General features: G+C 49.3%; 2 protein-coding genes across 6 annotated transcripts in view; one reads left to right on the top strand and one right to left on the bottom strand.

The window, feature by feature from the left end:
* Positions 1-1,560, top strand: part of MAP7D3 (MAP7 domain containing 3) — a 29,152-nt gene extending 27,592 nt beyond the window's left edge. For both annotated transcript variants that reach the window (XM_032474600.1, XM_032474598.1), the window contains one exon: positions 109-1,560. In XM_032474600.1, coding sequence (XP_032330491.1) covers positions 109-116 — 8 coding nt within the window. In that variant the 3' untranslated portion in view covers positions 117-1,560. The remainder of the gene's footprint in view (positions 1-108) is intronic.
* A 3,854-nt stretch (positions 1,561-5,414) lies between these two features.
* Positions 5,415-16,731, bottom strand: FHL1 (four and a half LIM domains 1). 4 transcript variants are annotated; one of them, XM_032476003.1, is made up of 7 exons: positions 16,576-16,731; positions 9,921-10,102; positions 9,485-9,659; positions 8,711-8,880; positions 8,081-8,267; positions 7,297-7,496; positions 5,415-6,950 (listed from the first exon to the last, which is right to left on the bottom strand). In XM_032476003.1, the coding sequence occupies exons 1-7, from the start codon at positions 16,595-16,597 to the stop codon at positions 6,867-6,869; spliced, it is 1,020 nt and encodes a 339-aa protein (XP_032331894.1). In that variant the 5' UTR covers positions 16,598-16,731; the 3' UTR covers positions 5,415-6,866. The 4 variants fall into 4 exon arrangements, with proteins under 4 accessions (XP_032331894.1, XP_032331895.1, XP_032331896.1 ...); XM_032476004.1 differs by lacking the exon at positions 16,576-16,731 and adding an exon at positions 11,427-11,572; XM_032476005.1 differs by lacking the exon at positions 7,297-7,496.
* Positions 16,732-17,267: the final 536 nt, after the last annotated feature.

The following is a 17,267-nucleotide window of genomic DNA, read 5'->3' as shown; positions in this document are numbered from 1 at the left end:
CCACGGGGGCTGCTGAGGGTCCTAGGCCCACCCAGAGTGGGACCCGGAGCCCCGTTGCTGTGGCACCAGCATCTTCTCTACTAATCTTTTGTTTTTCCCTCTGCTCAGATATGTAAACCTTATCCAGCCTGCAAGAGAATCTATCCTCCCCTCTGGATTTTGACTTCCAGGCCCATCTCTCAAAACTTCTCCACCTCCTGCTTGAAACTGGCAAAGAAAATGACCTTCAAAAACAAATACAAAAGGAAAACATCAAAATGTCATCTTAACGTATCTGAGGAGATGCTCATGTCATCTTGACTCTTGGCCACAAGCAAGGGTCCTGAGTGAAGAGTCGTTGTGTTTTCTTATAAAAATATCCATTGTCTCTCATTCTTGTGTTTTGAGACTTGTCTCCAACATGCTTGAGTGTATATTAAGGGTGTCTTTATAAAATGCTAACTCTTGAGTTTCTGATGGAATCTCTACCAAAGGAATAATTTTTTCTAAGTACATATTTGAAGTCTCCATTTAACAATTACATTAATTTAGCAATAAAAAGCTTGATTTTGAGAACATAGTGGGTTATGCAAAGACTCAAGACTGCTCACAAGAGTTTTGTTGGATTGTTTTTAATACACAAATACAAGAAGGTTGCAAAATATAAGCGAGATCGGGTGCGTTCAGGGTGGCATGGCCGTAGACAAGGTTGCAAAATATAGTAAGTCACATTTTACCAGTATGTATGTATATTTTTAACTTTGCCATAGTCTGCCAGCCTAGTTTACAGGCACTGATACCCCAAATGCTGGAAGTCCTAAAAGGGATGATCTTGGGACAGTTAGCATTTCTCCTGTTCCTGTCAGTGTTTCCTTCTGAAGTACATATTGAGGTTTATCTACAGAAACATGAGCAGTTTTGTTGTGTACAAAAGGCAGTATTTGACTGTTGTTGATGGGGTGTGCTTAATTCCTCTTAGGTGTTTACTGTGTATAATCTTTTTCTGCTTGTGCTCTCCAGGCCTGCCCTTCACTATAAACTCAGGCTTGAGATGTGGAACCAAAATACGCTTGCCTTTCTCTAGGCGCTGGCTGCAAGCGAGTACAGGAGGAGGAGTATTCTTCAGTCCTGGTGATAGGTACACAGATACACACAGCGTACGCGTGCACACGTACACGGACACACGTACTCACAGGATGTATGTTCCTGGAAATCCATGGAATCCTGCTTCAACAATTGACTAAAACTTGAATGCAAATTAGTTGTCCTAATGCTAATGAGTTCTGGTGCATCACAAGATTGTGTTCCTTTCTAGCCACCAGTCTTGAATTAGTAAAAGGAAGTAATTATTCTTTTTGATTCCCTAGTTCTTTGCAATTCAGAGTACTGTACCTTTGTTAGCGATTAGAGCTTGGTACCTTAGATTCAAAAACTGTTTTTATATAATAGGTCTTCTACATAAAAGGCAGAGACAATCATGCTGACAGGTGAATTTCTGATACTGTTCTGCACAAGCATCACATGCTGAAACACTGTTACACTTTCATATGTGTGCTCTATGAAATAAACTTTGCAGATGAAGCAAGTTTTCTTCTCATTTTAATAATAAAAAATGTACTGGTGGTGGTATAAAAGGTGACACCAATTCCTCCAACCTATGAACACGGGTAACCAGGATGTTCGATAAATAGTAATCAGATCCTCTGATGCCCCGCTTCAGCCACTGGATGATGTGAGTGTTCCACGGGGGACAGGAAGAGGCAAACTAACTGATTTTCCTGTACCTGTTCCAGTGCGTGTTCCTCTTTGTGATGGCTCTGACTTGTACTTGAGGCCAAGTGATTAAACTATCCTCTTTACTGTGGTTAAATTCAGGTAAGTCACCGTCCAGTGGTACTAGTACATTTACAGTGTGCAGTCATCACCACTATGTAGTTCCAGAATGTTTTCATCACCCTCAGAAGGAACCCGTACCCTGTCAGCAGTCAATCCACGTTCCCCCTCCCCCAGCTCTTTCAAACCTCACATCTGGTGCTGGCCATGCAGGAGGGGAACATCTGCTTTTTAAAGTCTGAGTGTGCGGTGTGCGGTCAGGCAGTAATTGTGCTGTTACATACGCATCTCTTCATGACATCACTGTTACTATGCATGGCTGAACAAATGTTCTCATCTGCCCGTAATATTTAGTTTCTAACCTGGAAACATGGCCACTAGGTTTTGTGTTTAATAAGGTGCGGCCCTTGTTTACCCCCAGTGTTTGGCATCTGGTGCTTGGAGATCCGTGGCAGGTGTCCCCACTTGACACTCCGTATTGCTGGGCCACCCCTTGGAGCGGCTGAACTAGGATATTCCATGGTGTGCACACAGCCTGAAGTACCACCTGTTGACACCACCAAGGTGATGGACACTGACTCGGCCTACCCTCTTGCCCTAGGCTGGTGTCCTCGAACCTATCATGGGACACAGTGGTCACCTCAAATTTCCCTTCCTTTCTGGATAGTCTCTTGGTAGCCACTCCCCTGAAGAACAGGTCCCTGGCCTCTACCGGTGGACTCAAGATCAGTCCATTTCCTACGCCCGTGTCATCCCGCCCACTGCAAGTGCAGTGAAGCCTTTTAACAGGTCCCATCCCCGACAACCACAGAAACGCAGTGCGGAATACTGGAAGGGATGCTGGGTGGCGTCTGAAGACCCAAATTCTGGCTGAGGTGGCTGCAAGCTTGCCCAGTGAGTCTGTGCACATTGTGGTCCTTCTGAGCCCTCCTATCTAGCAGCTGGGGGGGCTGAACTCCCATGTCTGAGGGCTCCCCAGTTCTGGGGAGTCACTAACTGCAGGAGCCAGAGGGTTGAGGGGTGGGACGAGGAAGGGCAGCAGCAGCTGGTGCACAAGCACAAGGCTGGAGTCAGACCGCACGTTTCATCGGGGCTCATTGCCCACTCCCTGCACCCTGCTGTCCTGGTCAGTTGAGGCAGATCCTGGAAAGGCCACCTTGCCCTCCATCTCCCTCCCCACCAATCCAGTTCCAGTGTTTCCAGGCGGGGTGCAGCTAAGAATTTCCCCGACTGTGACTAGTTACGTTGATTAGTTCTTTGTCAGGTGCTTTATAGGCATCATTCGAACCCCTCACAACAACCCACTGAGCTGTGGGTATTCATTTTCACCCAAGAGGACATAGATTGGCATTTGTTCAAGGTTACACAACTAGAAAGAGGCAGACCTGATGTTTACACTCTAGTCTGATTCTAAAGCCACACCCACTACTGCTTTGGAGTGGGAACAGTGTCTTGTGGCTTGCATGGAGGGTAACATACTGTCTTTGGTGCTAGAAATAAAAATAAATGAGTTGCTACCATTTTCTTGGGTATCTGGTCGCCCTGTTAAATAAGCATTTGTATCATCATCATGAAACGTGCCTGTGATTCTGCAAGACAGGAATTCTGTCTCGTTTTACAGGTGAGGAAAGCAGCTCAGGGAGGTTAGCTGACCTGCCCAAGGTCATAACTGGAAGGTGGCAGCACGGCCAGGATTTGAAGCTGGGCGGTGCGGCTCCAGAACCTGCCCAGTTACCCACGAGGAGATATGTTCTGATACTCTTGATCCCTTCATTATGAGAGGGAGAAAGTTCTCTGCTGAAAATTTGGTGAGTAGACATTTCCCCTCCTCCCTCCCTAGTCTCAGGTTGTCACTCCAAGTGGAGCGCTGAGTGCTGTGCGTGAAGCTCTGTGATGCCGCGTCTCTGCCCTGAGGGGCTCACCGGTTCCCTGGCAGCGCGCTGTCCTAAGCAGTCGGTCTAGATGTCTGCCCAGGGAGGGTCTTGTCACTTATTTGCTGTGTGACCTTCAGTCTTCTCATTTGGAAAATGGGACAACAGTGCCAGTGCTGGCTGTGAGGACTCGATATGATGTGTACAGTGTTTGCTTGAGTGTTCAGAGGGCAGGGGTCTCAGGCAAGCCTGGTGCCGGGGGACGGAGGTGGTGGCTGGGAAGTGGCAGGAAGTGGTGGAGGGTGACACAGGGAACCTCAGGCACAGTTGAGGGCCTGCAGTCTGCAGTTGTGCGCCTTTTTCTCTGCAGAGCTCTTCAACCCTGGCGTGGGCCGAGGCTTTGCAGGCTGAGTGGGGAGGGAAGCGAAGGGTGACAGGGTTGAGGGATGAGAACGGTGCAAGTGATGGAGCGTAGCGTCTCGGGCAGGTCAAGAGGGAGAAGAGGCTCAGAGGCCAGTGGAGTCTTCGGTGGCCTGGAGGGTGAAGAACTAGTTTGGCCAGATGAGGAGGACCAGGAAGGGAGGAGCAGGGTCAGAGGAGAGGTAGGTTCAGATGCCGCGAAGGTCCAGGCTTTGCCGGTACAGAGCCAGCAGATGTTGGGGGCATTGGAGACATGATGGGGTCTCCCCTGGGGTCCCTTCTCCTTCCCAGGCTTGTTCCCCCTGTGCTCTGTCCCTTGGTCCCTTGGTGCAGCCTGTCACCCAGCTCCCTTGGGAAGCAGAGGGGCAGCAACTCAATTCTTCACAACCCCTACTTCCTTGGGACCCCGGCAGTAGACAACCAGACAGACTCTCATTGTTTTAAGGGTTTTAGCTGCTAATTTCTAGAGAAACACACACACACACACACAGAGCTGTTCCCATGCATACAAATGCTCAGTTTCTTGCAGACAGGTTTTGACTCCTAACATGGCAAATGTTAGCACCAAAAGGGTTCTGTCCTTTGCTTTGTTCACCTTGGGCATGAGCACCCTCTGCTCCCCACTGCCTTTGACTGGACTATACTTTCACTGGGTGCCCTTCTGGCCTGGGGACCCACCCATCTGAGGTGATTGCAGCAGACAGCTGTCTCACTGGGCCTCCAGTCCTGAAAGGACCATGTGGCCTCGGCAGGCTGGCTGCCCAGGAACCTGAGCCCCAGAGGTGTGGCCATGATCTGGAAGCTACCTCCACCTCTGCCCACACTGGCCCTGAGCCACCAACCCCTAACTGAGGTGCATGGGCCCAAACAAGCACTGCCCACAAGGGGGAGTGAGTTCTGAAGGCCCGACAGTGGAGAGCACATCAGTGTTCACCGTGGCTCAGCTCCAGAGGGCACAGGAAAGGGGCAGCCAACCAGAGGGACAGGATGATTTCTTGATGACACACTTCAGCTGCAGTCCCCCTCCCACCCCCAAACCCCGGCCAAAGGAAATCAATCTGCTCTTTTTAAGGGATATGAACATCTGGGAAATGTATATTTGGGGTCAAAGTGGGTTTTGTTGTTATTTAACTGCTTCCAAGGGCTGCTATAGGTTTGTTTTATCTTGTTTTTACTTCCTATGTTCCATGTAATTGCACTGAGCTGAGTATGTCTTTGAAGGAAGGGGAAAAAGAGTCATTCAGGTTTGTGGATCAGCAGGTAACACCTCAGAGCAATTCCACTAGGCAGAATTAGAGGACAGGAGGCAAGTTATTCATATGCCGCTTTATTTCTGTAAGGATACACTGAAACGTTAGATGATAATAGCTAATGACAAAATGTAGAAATGAGGCATCAGCTTCTCTAACCACTCCTACGAGAATGTTAATATGTATTGTCATTACATGTGTACTCTTGATGTCATCTCTTTATACTAGGTCATATAACAATGTGGATAGAATAGTCAGTGGGTAATCCTGCATCTCAGGTAAGCACTATGTGGAAATCCGGTTCTGCCTGTGAGGACGGTGGCCTCCCCACTGCCCCAGAGATCCAGCTAAGCTCTTGAGGAACAGTCCTAAGAATCACAAGAGAAGGGAGTTGGCGGGCCTCTTTAACACACGGACAAGGAGAAGACAACTACTATGTTACAAGGGATTCAACTTGTCGCTGTTTGGAAATGTCGTTGTATCCGTGTCAATGAGAGGCCTGGCGCCTGCTCACCTACCCCTCTCGAGTTTTACGGTTAACTTCTGTAGGATGAATTTCAAAACTGCAGGAACATCTGAGGGGGCTAAAACATTTTCATGCAAGTCTCCAAACCCATAAACTATGTTGCTATTAATTAAAACAAAAATATTGTTAATTAAAAAAAAACGAAGGACAGCTGGGTTAGTTTTGTTAAGCTTCCAGAAGTATTTGCTGTGACGATGTTCTTCTGAAACAGGCTCGTTTTCTCAGATCTGCCTACACTTTCCAAATCACCTGCATGTTCCGTGCCTGAAAGTAGGAACGCTCAGGAAACACGCCACACGGGGGAGATCAAACGTTAGTACAGGGAAAAGGTCAGTTTAGAACTTACGGCTAAATTCATATGTTAAATTTTCTGGAAATTCATATTAGTCGTTTGAAAGCACAAAAGAACAGAAGGAAGGTTTTGATGAAGATAAACCATGCAATTCGGTAAGTTCTTTCCGCTCACAGAACAGGGTGAGCAGCCGAGTTGGAGCAGCCGCTGCAACTCTTGGGTGTCGTGCGACGACGACACGGTGGGTCCCAGCTGAGCCACGAGACGCATCTCAGTGGGGGCTTTATCTCTTAGGCTTCTCGCTTACATCACTAAGCAGCTAAATGGTCAGCACTTTTCTGCTCTATGATAAACATGCAGAAGAGTCAATCTAGCTAAGTGTTCCTTTTTTAACTGCAGCTGTCGAGAAATAAACTTTGCTGCAAAGTTGCTTTTTGCTAAATCCTAGTATGATCGCTGTGTGCCCTTACTTGAGTAATAACTGTAAAATGGGAGAAAAGACAGAAGGAGCAACTGTGAAGAGGTGAAAAGCCGCTCTTGCCCGATGGGTGGTGCAGGGCAGAGGGTGAGGACACAAGGAAGAAGACTCAAATTCCATTTTACAGGACAGGAGCCCCTGTCACTTTACAGCTTTTTGGCACAGTCGGGGCAATACACTTGCTCCTGATGGAAAACAAAGCGCTTGTTGGCCAGATTCACGGAGCACTTTTTGCAGTGGAAGCAGTAGTCGTGCCAGGATTGTCCTTCATAGGCCACCACACTGGAGCCTTTACCAAACCCTGTGGAGGAAACAAAAGCAAACAAGAACGACAGCTGAGTGGACACAGGTGGCAGCCAGGCCACCGCCTTGCCCGTTCACGAAGCCAACAAGCACATGGGGCGGCGTCCGCCCGGCCCCCCGCTCCACCGCACGCTGTCCCCCACGCCGCCGGGACCTGAGAAGATGCCAGAGCTCAGCCGAGGGCTCCCCTTCTTTCCAGAACCCACATTCCCCTGCCACCGCCATCGCCCTGTGACGCGCACCGACCTCCCAGCACAACCAGTGTCTTTGATTTAGGTCAGGGCCATGGCATCAAAGTGGCCACCAGGAGGCAAACTTGGGCTGTCGGTGGGGTGTGCACTTACCGGGCCTCGAGGAGCTGCTAAGCTTCGATTTTTTCTATAAAGAACCACCACCCACGAGGGACAAGTCCTCTCTCCACCCGGATGCCTGCCCCGGAGGTTGGCGCTGGGAAACAGGGTGAGAGGCAAGCGTTTCCCGTGGCACACTGGGGGCTTCCTAGCTTTAGAGACTGGGTGGCTCACTCTTGACACAGTCCTTTTCCCTGAGGATGGCAAAAGTCTTCTCAAATGTACATTTCAAGGCTCCCCGGGGAGATGGGAAAATTGGAGGCGGGGGAGAGGGCCCAGGGCACATGGACCGCGGCCGCGAGATGAGGAATGAAGTGATTAGCTTGGCTTCTGATCGCAAAAGACCTGCCCACTGGCACCTCTGAGCTAGCCTTCCGCTACGCTACGGGGTGCTGTCATCCCAGCTTCTCGCTCTCCAGCCTCCCTCCCCCTTCCCCTGCCCTCCCCTCCCCCAGCCCAGCCCACTCCTCTCCCCTCCCCCACCCCCTCCCCCCAGCATCCCCGCGCAGTGCCTGCCCGTGGCCGTGGGTCTCGGGCTCGTGGTCTCCGGCAGCATCATTAGTTAGTCGGCAGTAGTCAGGAAGTGTTCTGTGGTGCAAAGGCTAATCTGGCCTGGGGGAGAATCCAAACTATTTGGGGGCCTTTGGGACCACAATGACAGCGGGAGAGGGCATTCTTTGGGGCCTTTGTGGATGAAACCGACGACGTAGGAGAATGAGAGATGGTTACCATGCGCAAAACCTAGCCTGGCAGACTTAGCAAGGACTCTTTAGCCTACCAGTGATGGGGTTCTTGCATCCAGCACACTTCTTGGCCACAAAGTTCTTGTAGCAATCCACGCAGTAATACTGGTCCTCCACAGCGGTGAAACGCTGCCCAGCCAGCTTCTTAGAGCAGGTAACACACACAAAGCACTCGGCATGCCAGGGCTGATCCTGGTAAGTGATTCCTCCAGATGTGATGGCCTAGACCAGGGAGTGTAGCACCGGATTCAGATTCAACAACCATTTTGTTGAGTGCCTACTACGTGCCAGGCACTGTGCTGGGCGCTCTGGTCTACAATATCTCATTGAATCGCCACAACAGCCATGGGAGGCAGGTGCCATTATTATCCCCGAGTTACAGATGAAGACACTGAGGCTCACAGAAGGCGGGCCCCTGTGCGAGGTTACACAGCCACTAGGTGGAAGAGGCCAGCTTCCAGAGCCAGTGTGCCCCCGGACAGCCTGCCGTGGCCTGGGTGCTGATTTCTACCACCACAGCCTCCTCATCTGTAGAACGTGAATAATAATTCCTACGTCGCAGGGCTGCCGTGAGGATGGAATGGGATAGTGTGTGTGCAAGTGCTCTGCAAACTGTCAAACGCTTCTAGAAACACTGTCAGCACAGAACTCCCTTGACAACGTACCTTGTTGCACTTCACGCAGTGCTTGGCAAACTTGGTCTCGTGGCAAGTCACGCAGTAGAAGTCCTCCCCTTTAGGGAAGAAGCTTCCCGTCCCGATGACTTGCTTGCAGTTGCTGCAGGTGAAGCAGTCTTTGTGCCAGACGGTGCCCTTGTACTCCACATTCTGATCTCCTGCGGGGGGAAGCGAGGGGGTAGGCCCAGGCCGGTGCGCTGCAGGGGGCTGCATCCGCTGGGCGCCCCCAGCCCGAGGAGAGGGAATGCAGGCCCTGCAGTTCTTGGCCTCACACTTCCGGCTCGCCTCCCCGTGGGGGTTTCTCTACCGTGTCCTCCTCGTGGTCGGTCATGCCAACCCAGGCTCTGTCGGTAGGGGCCCCAGCCACAGTGATTTCAGGCTAGCTGCCTGAATGCCCATTGCCCGCCCCCGCCCCTCCGCGGATTCAGAGGTTCAACGGGGGTTCCCTGACCTGGAACCACACCCTAAGGAGGAAGCATGCTTCGATCACTTACTCTACCCACATGAGAAAGTGCTACATACTGTTCACTTCCTTCTCTTGCCACAGACCGTTCTCTCCATGTTCTGCAGTAGCCGAGTGTGTGCGTGTGTGCAAGCATATACGTGTACACATATATACGGGTATATATATGCGTGCACATATATGCTGAACTCTAGAAGCGGCTCACAGCGGCCTCGGCCCCATCACCACAAGCCACCCCACGTCACACCTGCCCTCAGGGCCTCCTCCCTGGCCGCCCCGGGGCTGAGTGTGGCCAGTACCTGCCACAATTGGCTTGAAGCACCCCTTGCACTTGGGGGAATCCTCCCGCGTGGTGCACTTGTTGCACAGGATCTTGTTGTCCTTGGCCACGAATGTCTCATTGGCCAAGGGGTGAAGGCATTTGGCGCAGCGGAAGCAGGTGTCATGCCAGTAGCGGTTCTTGTAGTGCACCTCCTGGGAACCGAGCAGAGGGGGTGGGCTCTTTGAGTGAGGCCGGCACCAGGGCAGGAGCGGGGCTGCCCATCAAGGTGACACAGTCCCTTACACCCGGGGTGGGGGGCTGGCATCCCGTCCACGTCCCCCATCAGCCAACCAGGGACACCTGGGCAAGGAGGAGGAATGAGAGGGTGGCCGGGCCATGTCTCTCTCTCTCTCTCTCTGCAGAAAAAGCCTGCCGGTCCCGTCCCATCCCTGCGGGGCCCACCCCGCCGCTACCTTGGAGTCGGCTCCGATGGGCTTGCGGCACTCCACGCAGGTGTTGGCGCAGAACTTGTCGAAGCACTTCAGGCAGCAGTGGTGGCCGTCCTTCTGCACATACTTCTTCCCCTGCAGGGAGTCCCTGCAGTAGTGGCAATCGAACTTCTCAGTCATGGTGCCCACCTTGTAGCTGGAGGGACCTGCAGGGGACACGCGGGCAGAACCAATGACCCACAGAAAGGTCAGCGAGCAGCCCGAGGGGCTCCCGGGGAGGCTGGCCCAGGTGCCAGGGCCACAGATCCTTCACTGGGACTCCTGTGAGGAAGGCGCCCCGAGTGGAGCTCCCCAGGGGCCAGAAGACCAACAGCCAGGGAGTCTCCAGGGCCGGGGAGACAGTCCTGCTGGGACGTCCCACTGTGCTACTCCAGAAGACACGGGAGGTGAGGGAGGAGGACAGATGGCTTGGAGCTTGTGGTGGCCAGACGGGTTCTGGCGGGTGCAGGGGTTCTGAGCCACAGTGCAAACAGTCCACACACAAGACATGCAGCTGTGGGCAGTCTGCAGGCGGCAGCTCCCGGAAGGAAAGCCGCTCCGCCTGCCTGTTCCCAGGGGGCTGGCGGGAGGGAGCGGCCCAGAGCCTCTGCTTAAAGGGCCACGTTCTAAGACTGAGGCAGCACCGTCCCACCAGCCTCTGACCCTTCCTCTGTAACTTTCTCAGCACAGCACAGCATCCTCTGGAGGCATCACTCTCTTCCTAGCTGCAAAATTCAGTTCATCTAACAGAAACTGACAAGCAATCCTTATTAATTTATTCTAAATGTCTGCATTTATTTTAAATCTCACAGAACACTATTTAATCCCTGAAAAGATCCTAAAGAATTTTATCGAAGATAGTCTCCTGAATTTTGATGCCTGGGCAATCAAGCCACAGCGGATTTATTAAAATGGCACACTATGTGGGTGCCGGTTAGTTCTGCAACTGTGAATTATTTGTCACAGTGACATGCAGTTTTGTGACATGCCAAAATCAAATCCCCCTTCATTCATGCAAGTGAAGATCAATATAGTAAAATGACATGTTACGATTTAGGACATCTGTTTTAAAAACTGCAATTTGAAAGTGTAATCTGGGGGAAAAATGACTTTTAAAAGGTGTTAGGCTGATGATTGTAAGAACCCCTTCCACTGCCTTCAGATGAACAAGTCCCCTTCCCCCGTCCCACGCGCCTGCAATCACAAGCACTAAAAAGCACTCTGCTAATCCTGCCACCAAAAAGGTGCCAAATGTGAGTTTCTATTAGCTCTCAACTTCTGTAAACATATGCTAATTTGTGTCTCTCTCCCTGAAATAGAAACTTACACGGGTAAATAGATAGCAATTATTTAATTTGCCCAGGAAACAGGAGAACAGAGACTATTTTCTCTAACTACTCACAAACATGGTTATTGTGTGAGCAAACATCCCAGGAGTAATTTAGAGAGAAAGAAGGGGGTAAGAGAAAGGACCAGATGCCCAGTACTCACCGCAGCTCTTCCACTAACTGAATGGCCCCAGACTCTCACTTTGGGTCCCATTCCCAGGTTTTTTTATACAAACACATGTCCAAGTTGTTTGGATCCTGTTGCCATAGGCAACCAAACAGCAGAGTGAGCTAAGGAAACCACACCCTGTGTCTGAGCACTCGGCCTCCAGACAAGGGCAGGCAAGCAGCCCCCACCCCCAGACCCTCCTCTCCACGCAACTGACAACTGAAGCAAAGCAGTGACATCCTTGTGCAAAGACACGTGCTGGGGACAGCTGTGTCATGGTTCAGAGATTTCTTGAGACTGGAGACTGGTTCTCACTGGCACTTCTGCCCCAAAAAGTAAACTGGGCTGTTCCTCTACATAACTGGGTTAGAAAGGAAAAGCAGAGCCACGATGAAACCAGCGTCTTTCCCCCTGGACCACGCACTGTTTGTGGAAGGCAGCCTTTCAACCGTCTAGCCCCTGTGTGTACAGGAAGGAGTGCCTGTCACAGGGAGAGAACGCTGAAAATCACTCTCCTTAATTCACTCTTGCTGCTCTTTCACATGGCACATAAAATCCTTGTCTTGCTAGCTTTTCCATATTGAAATTGTGCTCTCAACAAAGATTTACTTTCTTGTTAAGAGCTGCGCAGAGAAACCAAATAAATCTCCAGTAACAGTAAGTGCCAGGAAATTAAATTATCAGTGGCTCCTAAATGCCATTTGGCAGGAAACCAGCCCTTGTAAGATCAGACAGCACTGGCTTCCTGTGTGGCTAGCGACCACGGCTGGGTTAGCCCTTCAGAGACTATCTTGGGCCTTATTTGAAAATCCCTCCTTCCCCCTTCCCAGTCTCTAGGTAGAATAAACGTCTGAACCCTACTCATTTTACTAGCACTCTCTTTTGAGGTTGTTCAAGGAAGAAACTGATTCTAAATATTTCTATATTAAAGTAACATACAGAGACCCACCTAAGGAGAGGTCTATCTTGTGGGATTTCTGAGTCCTCAGGTCCCACCAAAAAACCAAACCACCAGAAAACACAGTGAATTCTATTTAAACGTTTTCAGAGGTTTTGGAGAGAAGGAAAGCCACTGCGGTTCACAGTACCAGACAGATCTTACCTGCCAAGCCTTTCCCACCTTTAAACCACGCACTTTCCAACCATTATTTACCAATGCCAAGCCCTGCACTGGTTATTTTCATAGTTTTATAACATGACTCGCTCAGAGTTTCTAGGCATCCAGATGATAAAATAATCCATGGCTCACCATGAACATGGCAGTACCCGAGTGTGCTGAAGATGGAGTCGGTGACGCCGTGCGGGGTTGTAAACCAAGCAGAAGGAAAAGTGACCCCCGGTCAACGGTACCACCAAGGACAGTCCGCTTGGTGTCTTTGAGCCCTAGCTTTAGGCAACATTACTTTTTCCTTCTGTGGGGTCATCTCATACTCGCCAGCACTGTGTGCTTAAAGCCAAAGAGTCTCCATCCAGACAGAGAGACAAACTGCAAAGGGCATATCCTTTAGGAACAGATTTCCACAGCTGACTCAAGCCTTTTTCATGTGTGTGGAAACACTCATCTGTCAAGATAAAATAGGCACTTCTAGGAATGGAGGCTTCATTGCCTAATAAGTAAACAGGCTGGAAATACCTACAGCACGTTAACAGTGTCAACGTCGAATTCATGAACTTTAGTATTTTTTTGCAATAAATCCAATTAAGTGGAACTTTGGGCAACCTGAATGAGCTTACCTCGTGTTTTTCTAACCTTATAATTATTTGGTCCCAAACTATTTCAAACCTTCACACAGTGTGCTTAGGGGGGACTTGGAGTAATGTGTTCCTGTGATGAGAGTTACCACCTCACTTCGCATAAAATATGGAAAGTGTGCACAGAGCAAATGTTCTGTTACTACTTATCTCTAAAGAGATTAACAACTCTAAGAAAACAGCTTACAAATGACAAAGCTGAGACAGACAGGCAGCAAATACTCTGATTTGTAGGCTCCACCAAAACGAGCTACAGTTAAGATGTGACTTCACTAGGAGAGAAAAGCTCTACTTTCCTTTCTCTCCGTTTGTTAGAAATAAGAGAATAGAGAGAAAAAGGAAGATGGCATTTCCCCCTCTCATTTGGGGCATTCTTTACTCTTCATGAATCCCATACACTTAGGTGTTTGTGTTTATCTCTTGGTGAATTTTTTTGTTATCCCCTTAGCAATTTCTAAGTACATGAAATATGAAACCTTTTAACCTTCCAAAACTTCCAGATCTGTTCGCCTTGACCCGTTGCCATGATCTGCTTGCCTCCCTGCCTGTCTCTGCCCGGGACACGTTTGCCCTAGGACAGCTGTCAGACTCCTCTTAGCTCACAGTGTGCCCTCATCCCTGTGTGGCAATGAGGTTTCTCTATCATAGGAAAGTTGGAAAATACCCTGGGAGCCCCAGGGGGCCTGATCCCAGCCCTTGGATACGTGGGTCACACAGTTGGTGCCCGCTGACTGACAGGTGGAGGTAAGTCACCATCATTAAGCTTCTAAAACCTCTCTTATTAAAAGCATTTTAAAACAAAGACTTGTTTCAGAAAAGCAGGGGGCAGCTCCTGTGACCCTAAGGAGCTGATGTCTAACTGACGCTCCTTATAGACTCAGCCAGTTAGAATGCAGTTGGAGACGTGACAGGGTGATCAAATTTTAGTATTTATTCCAAGATGGTAGCCTGACTTTCTTGCTATGCCTATTTCAAAAGACACATCATTCTTTACTTAATAAACAAGCTTCCTCTTTCAGAAAATTCCTGAACTACACTCAACATGGTGATAGGGGCCTACAGAAATCTCAGTATCTCAATAAAAAGTGTTGGCTTTCTATTTAATCGGGTACACATAGAAGAGACATAACATTGAAACATTTGGTTTTTTACTAGAAACCTCTCATCAGGGAGGATCCAATTTGTCTTTAATAATCTTCTGTTTTATATACCTTCTCTCATGTATTTCTTGCTAATATTCATTTCCCTCTCCTCCTATCCAAGTGGCTCAAAATAAGAAAATTTAAGGAAAAAGTGAATATTACAATTAAGTAGCATTTTTCTAACCAAGTGCTTTCCCCGAGTGGGATACTGTCCAGTGTAAACAATGAACTGCAACTCAAATGGGGGAAAATGTGGGTGATTCCTGGTCTGTTAACCACTCAGTCCAGCACACCACTGCGCTCGTCACCCGGCGTGTGACCACGCAGCAGGCAGGCTTGTGCGGCAGAGGGGTGGACACAGCACGCCAAGTCACAAAGGGCCATCCCCTCCAGACCGACCGCGCGCAGAAGGCCGCACTCAGATCCCTGAGCCCGGGGACCACTCGTGGGCCCGGTGGTCGCTCGTGGTCACATGAAGCACAAAACGCCCCGTCTCCCCATCGATTGGGCCTTCTGACCACATTTCGGCTGCTTCTGGAGCATCCCCGGTGCCTGTCCTGCCGGCCCACTGGTCCCATCCGTCCCTGCCCAGGGAGGGCGTAGGGTCACACTCCCCACGAAAGGCCAGAGGGTAAAGGAAGGAACCTAGAGAGCTCGGCAGACTGTCAGTGTCCCATCACAAGATGGTCAGGTCCTGTTCCTGAAATGTCCCGTCAGTATGCGGACGGTCCCTAAAAACGGACTGTGACCTCCCCGCTCGTCCATTTCAGGGCACAGTGGCTTCTCTCTGGGAGGTCCCCTCTCTCATCTGCTTCTGTGGACCTAGGAACCTAATGCAACACAAGATGACAGTTCTGGTTTTCAAAGTCATCTGGAAGGTGTCAGAAATTTGTCTAATTTAGTCACAGTTATAGCCTCTGGATTTATATATCCAAGAATAATACCGGGATTTGGTACAATTTAAAAACCCAAGGTTGGGTGTGTCATAAATATGTCACCTTTGAAATACACTTCCCTATTCCGTCATTTAATTAGTAAATAAAATGGGGAATTACTTCACCAGTTAACACACGTTCAAGGTCCACAGGAATAAGGTGTACAGCTGACTAGTCTGCCTGCACCCAGGGACCGGGGATGTTGGCCAATGACCACAACCTTGGGCATGTGGGGCCATGTTTGTAAAATGGCTCCGGCGGGGGGGTGGTTTCCCAGCTCTTGAACACCTGGGAACAAGGAAGACACTGCGTATTGATTCCTCAAAGCAGGACATTCCACTGCAGCACATTTGTTTTTTAAAGCAACAAAAGAGAAATTTCCCAAAGTATTCCCATTGTTTATACATCGACACTCAATTACAAGTTTTCGAAAATAATTCTTCCAAAAGACTGCTGCTGATAATTACTCCGTCCCTTAATCTGACAGCTGGGAGATGGGGCAAAGTGCCCGGTTGCTAAGAAAGGACTGTTACTCAGGCAGCGGGCAACAGGGCCACAGCGACATTCCTGGCTGCGGAGCCGAGAGGGGCAGCAGGCTGACTCCGGAGAACTGGGCTCTGTGGGGAAACTGGCCTCCCTTCAGTCCTTCGGCTCCTGTCCTGAGGAGTCTTATCCATGGCCAAAGGGCTTCCTCAATGTCAGGTTATAAAACAAGTGGTAATGATGGTCTAGAGTCTGAACTTTGCCCCCCTTTCTGATAAGAACAATTAAGAACCTATGTCTCATATCAAAAGGATCACCGCTTCAGGAAGACTAAAAACATGGTTCAGAAAAGAAGATGTGGTTATGTCAGTATGGAATTTCATTAGTTCTAAATCTTCCTCCTTCCAGCTCAACATTCGACTGACCTTTTCTAAACACTTTAAATTCAGCTTAAAGCACTGTCAAGATGAAGACTTGTATCTTACAAATAACACAAAAAAATTCCTAACAGCAACAAAGAAAACCTCTTTCCTCTCACACAGTCTTTCACAGTTTCATACGATGTCCTGGAAAATGTACAACACAGTAATATATTTAAATATTAAAAAAAATAAGCCACTCAAACTGCTGATTTTATTTGAGGTAAGGATAATCTTTTGTCTGAGAAACGGCATTAGAAGAAGGCAAAGACAGAACAGAGACAAGCTGTGACTTATTTACTATTTAGACAAGACGAAAATCATTTCACCAAAATTATCGTTTCGACAAAGGATGGATTCACTGCCTCAATAAAACTGTGCTTGACAGAAGATAAAGAACAGAAGCTTTTACCTGAGTGTCTATGGGAAGCCATGGCTCAGAGACCAAGTTCAGGAGCAGCACCTAGTATCAATCTTCCCTCGACCCCAGCTGATAAGGCTGTGGCTCAGTTGTGAACATACATTTAAGGGGAAGCGGCTAACACAAAAATAACCGAGAGCAGATGGCCCACCCCTCCCCAGAGATCACAACCTTAATCCCACTAGAAAATTCTTAACCATTTTAGGTGATCCCAGGGAGAAGAATAGGACCCAGTAAAAATACCAAACACTACATATAAATACCTGTGGGGCTACTCAGCATCCAAATTAGCTCGAGAGCCAGAGAGGCCACATAGAAAGTGATCCCTGTACCGGAATAAAATTTGGACTCAGCTCTGGCATACCTTAACGCTGAGCCACCCTCATTAGTCCACTTTATATGCCTCAAGAGCTTGCATTCGGTCCGCTGAAGAATTCGTTTTTTGTGCTGCGAATGATAAAAGTAACTATAAGAGAGACTTACGTTACCAGAGTAATTAAAAGGGAGGAGACTCTATGAACGTAGAGCTGGAGAGCATGATCTCTGTGTTCCTGGGTCTGTACCAGAGATTAGCAGAATACTGGAAAGAGCCATTCCAGCCTCACATCTCCCGGAGGCAGAGGGAGCAGGGCAGGACAGAGAGACAGACGCGCGCTGCCTATTATGTCCGGGGAGATGCTCTG

This window comes from Camelus ferus, chromosome X (assembly GCF_009834535.1).
Source record: "Camelus ferus isolate YT-003-E chromosome X, BCGSAC_Cfer_1.0, whole genome shotgun sequence".
Lineage (NCBI taxonomy): Eukaryota > Metazoa > Chordata > Mammalia > Artiodactyla > Camelidae > Camelus > Camelus ferus.
This window is presented reverse-complemented; position numbering and strand designations above follow the sequence as displayed.

Bases quoted from the DNA above. Each gene is read 5' to 3' on its own strand.
- FHL1 (XM_032476003.1), bottom strand. From the start codon at position 16,597: ATGGCTTCCCATAGACACTCAG. The intron at 9,660-9,920 runs GTAGCGGCGGGG...CTCGGTTCCCAG, and splicing joins CCATCGGAGCCGACTCCAAG to GAGGTGCACTACAAGAACCG. The intron at 8,268-8,710 runs GTACGTTGTCAA...TCCCTGGTCTAG, and splicing joins ACTGCGTGAAGTGCAACAAG to GCCATCACATCTGGAGGAAT.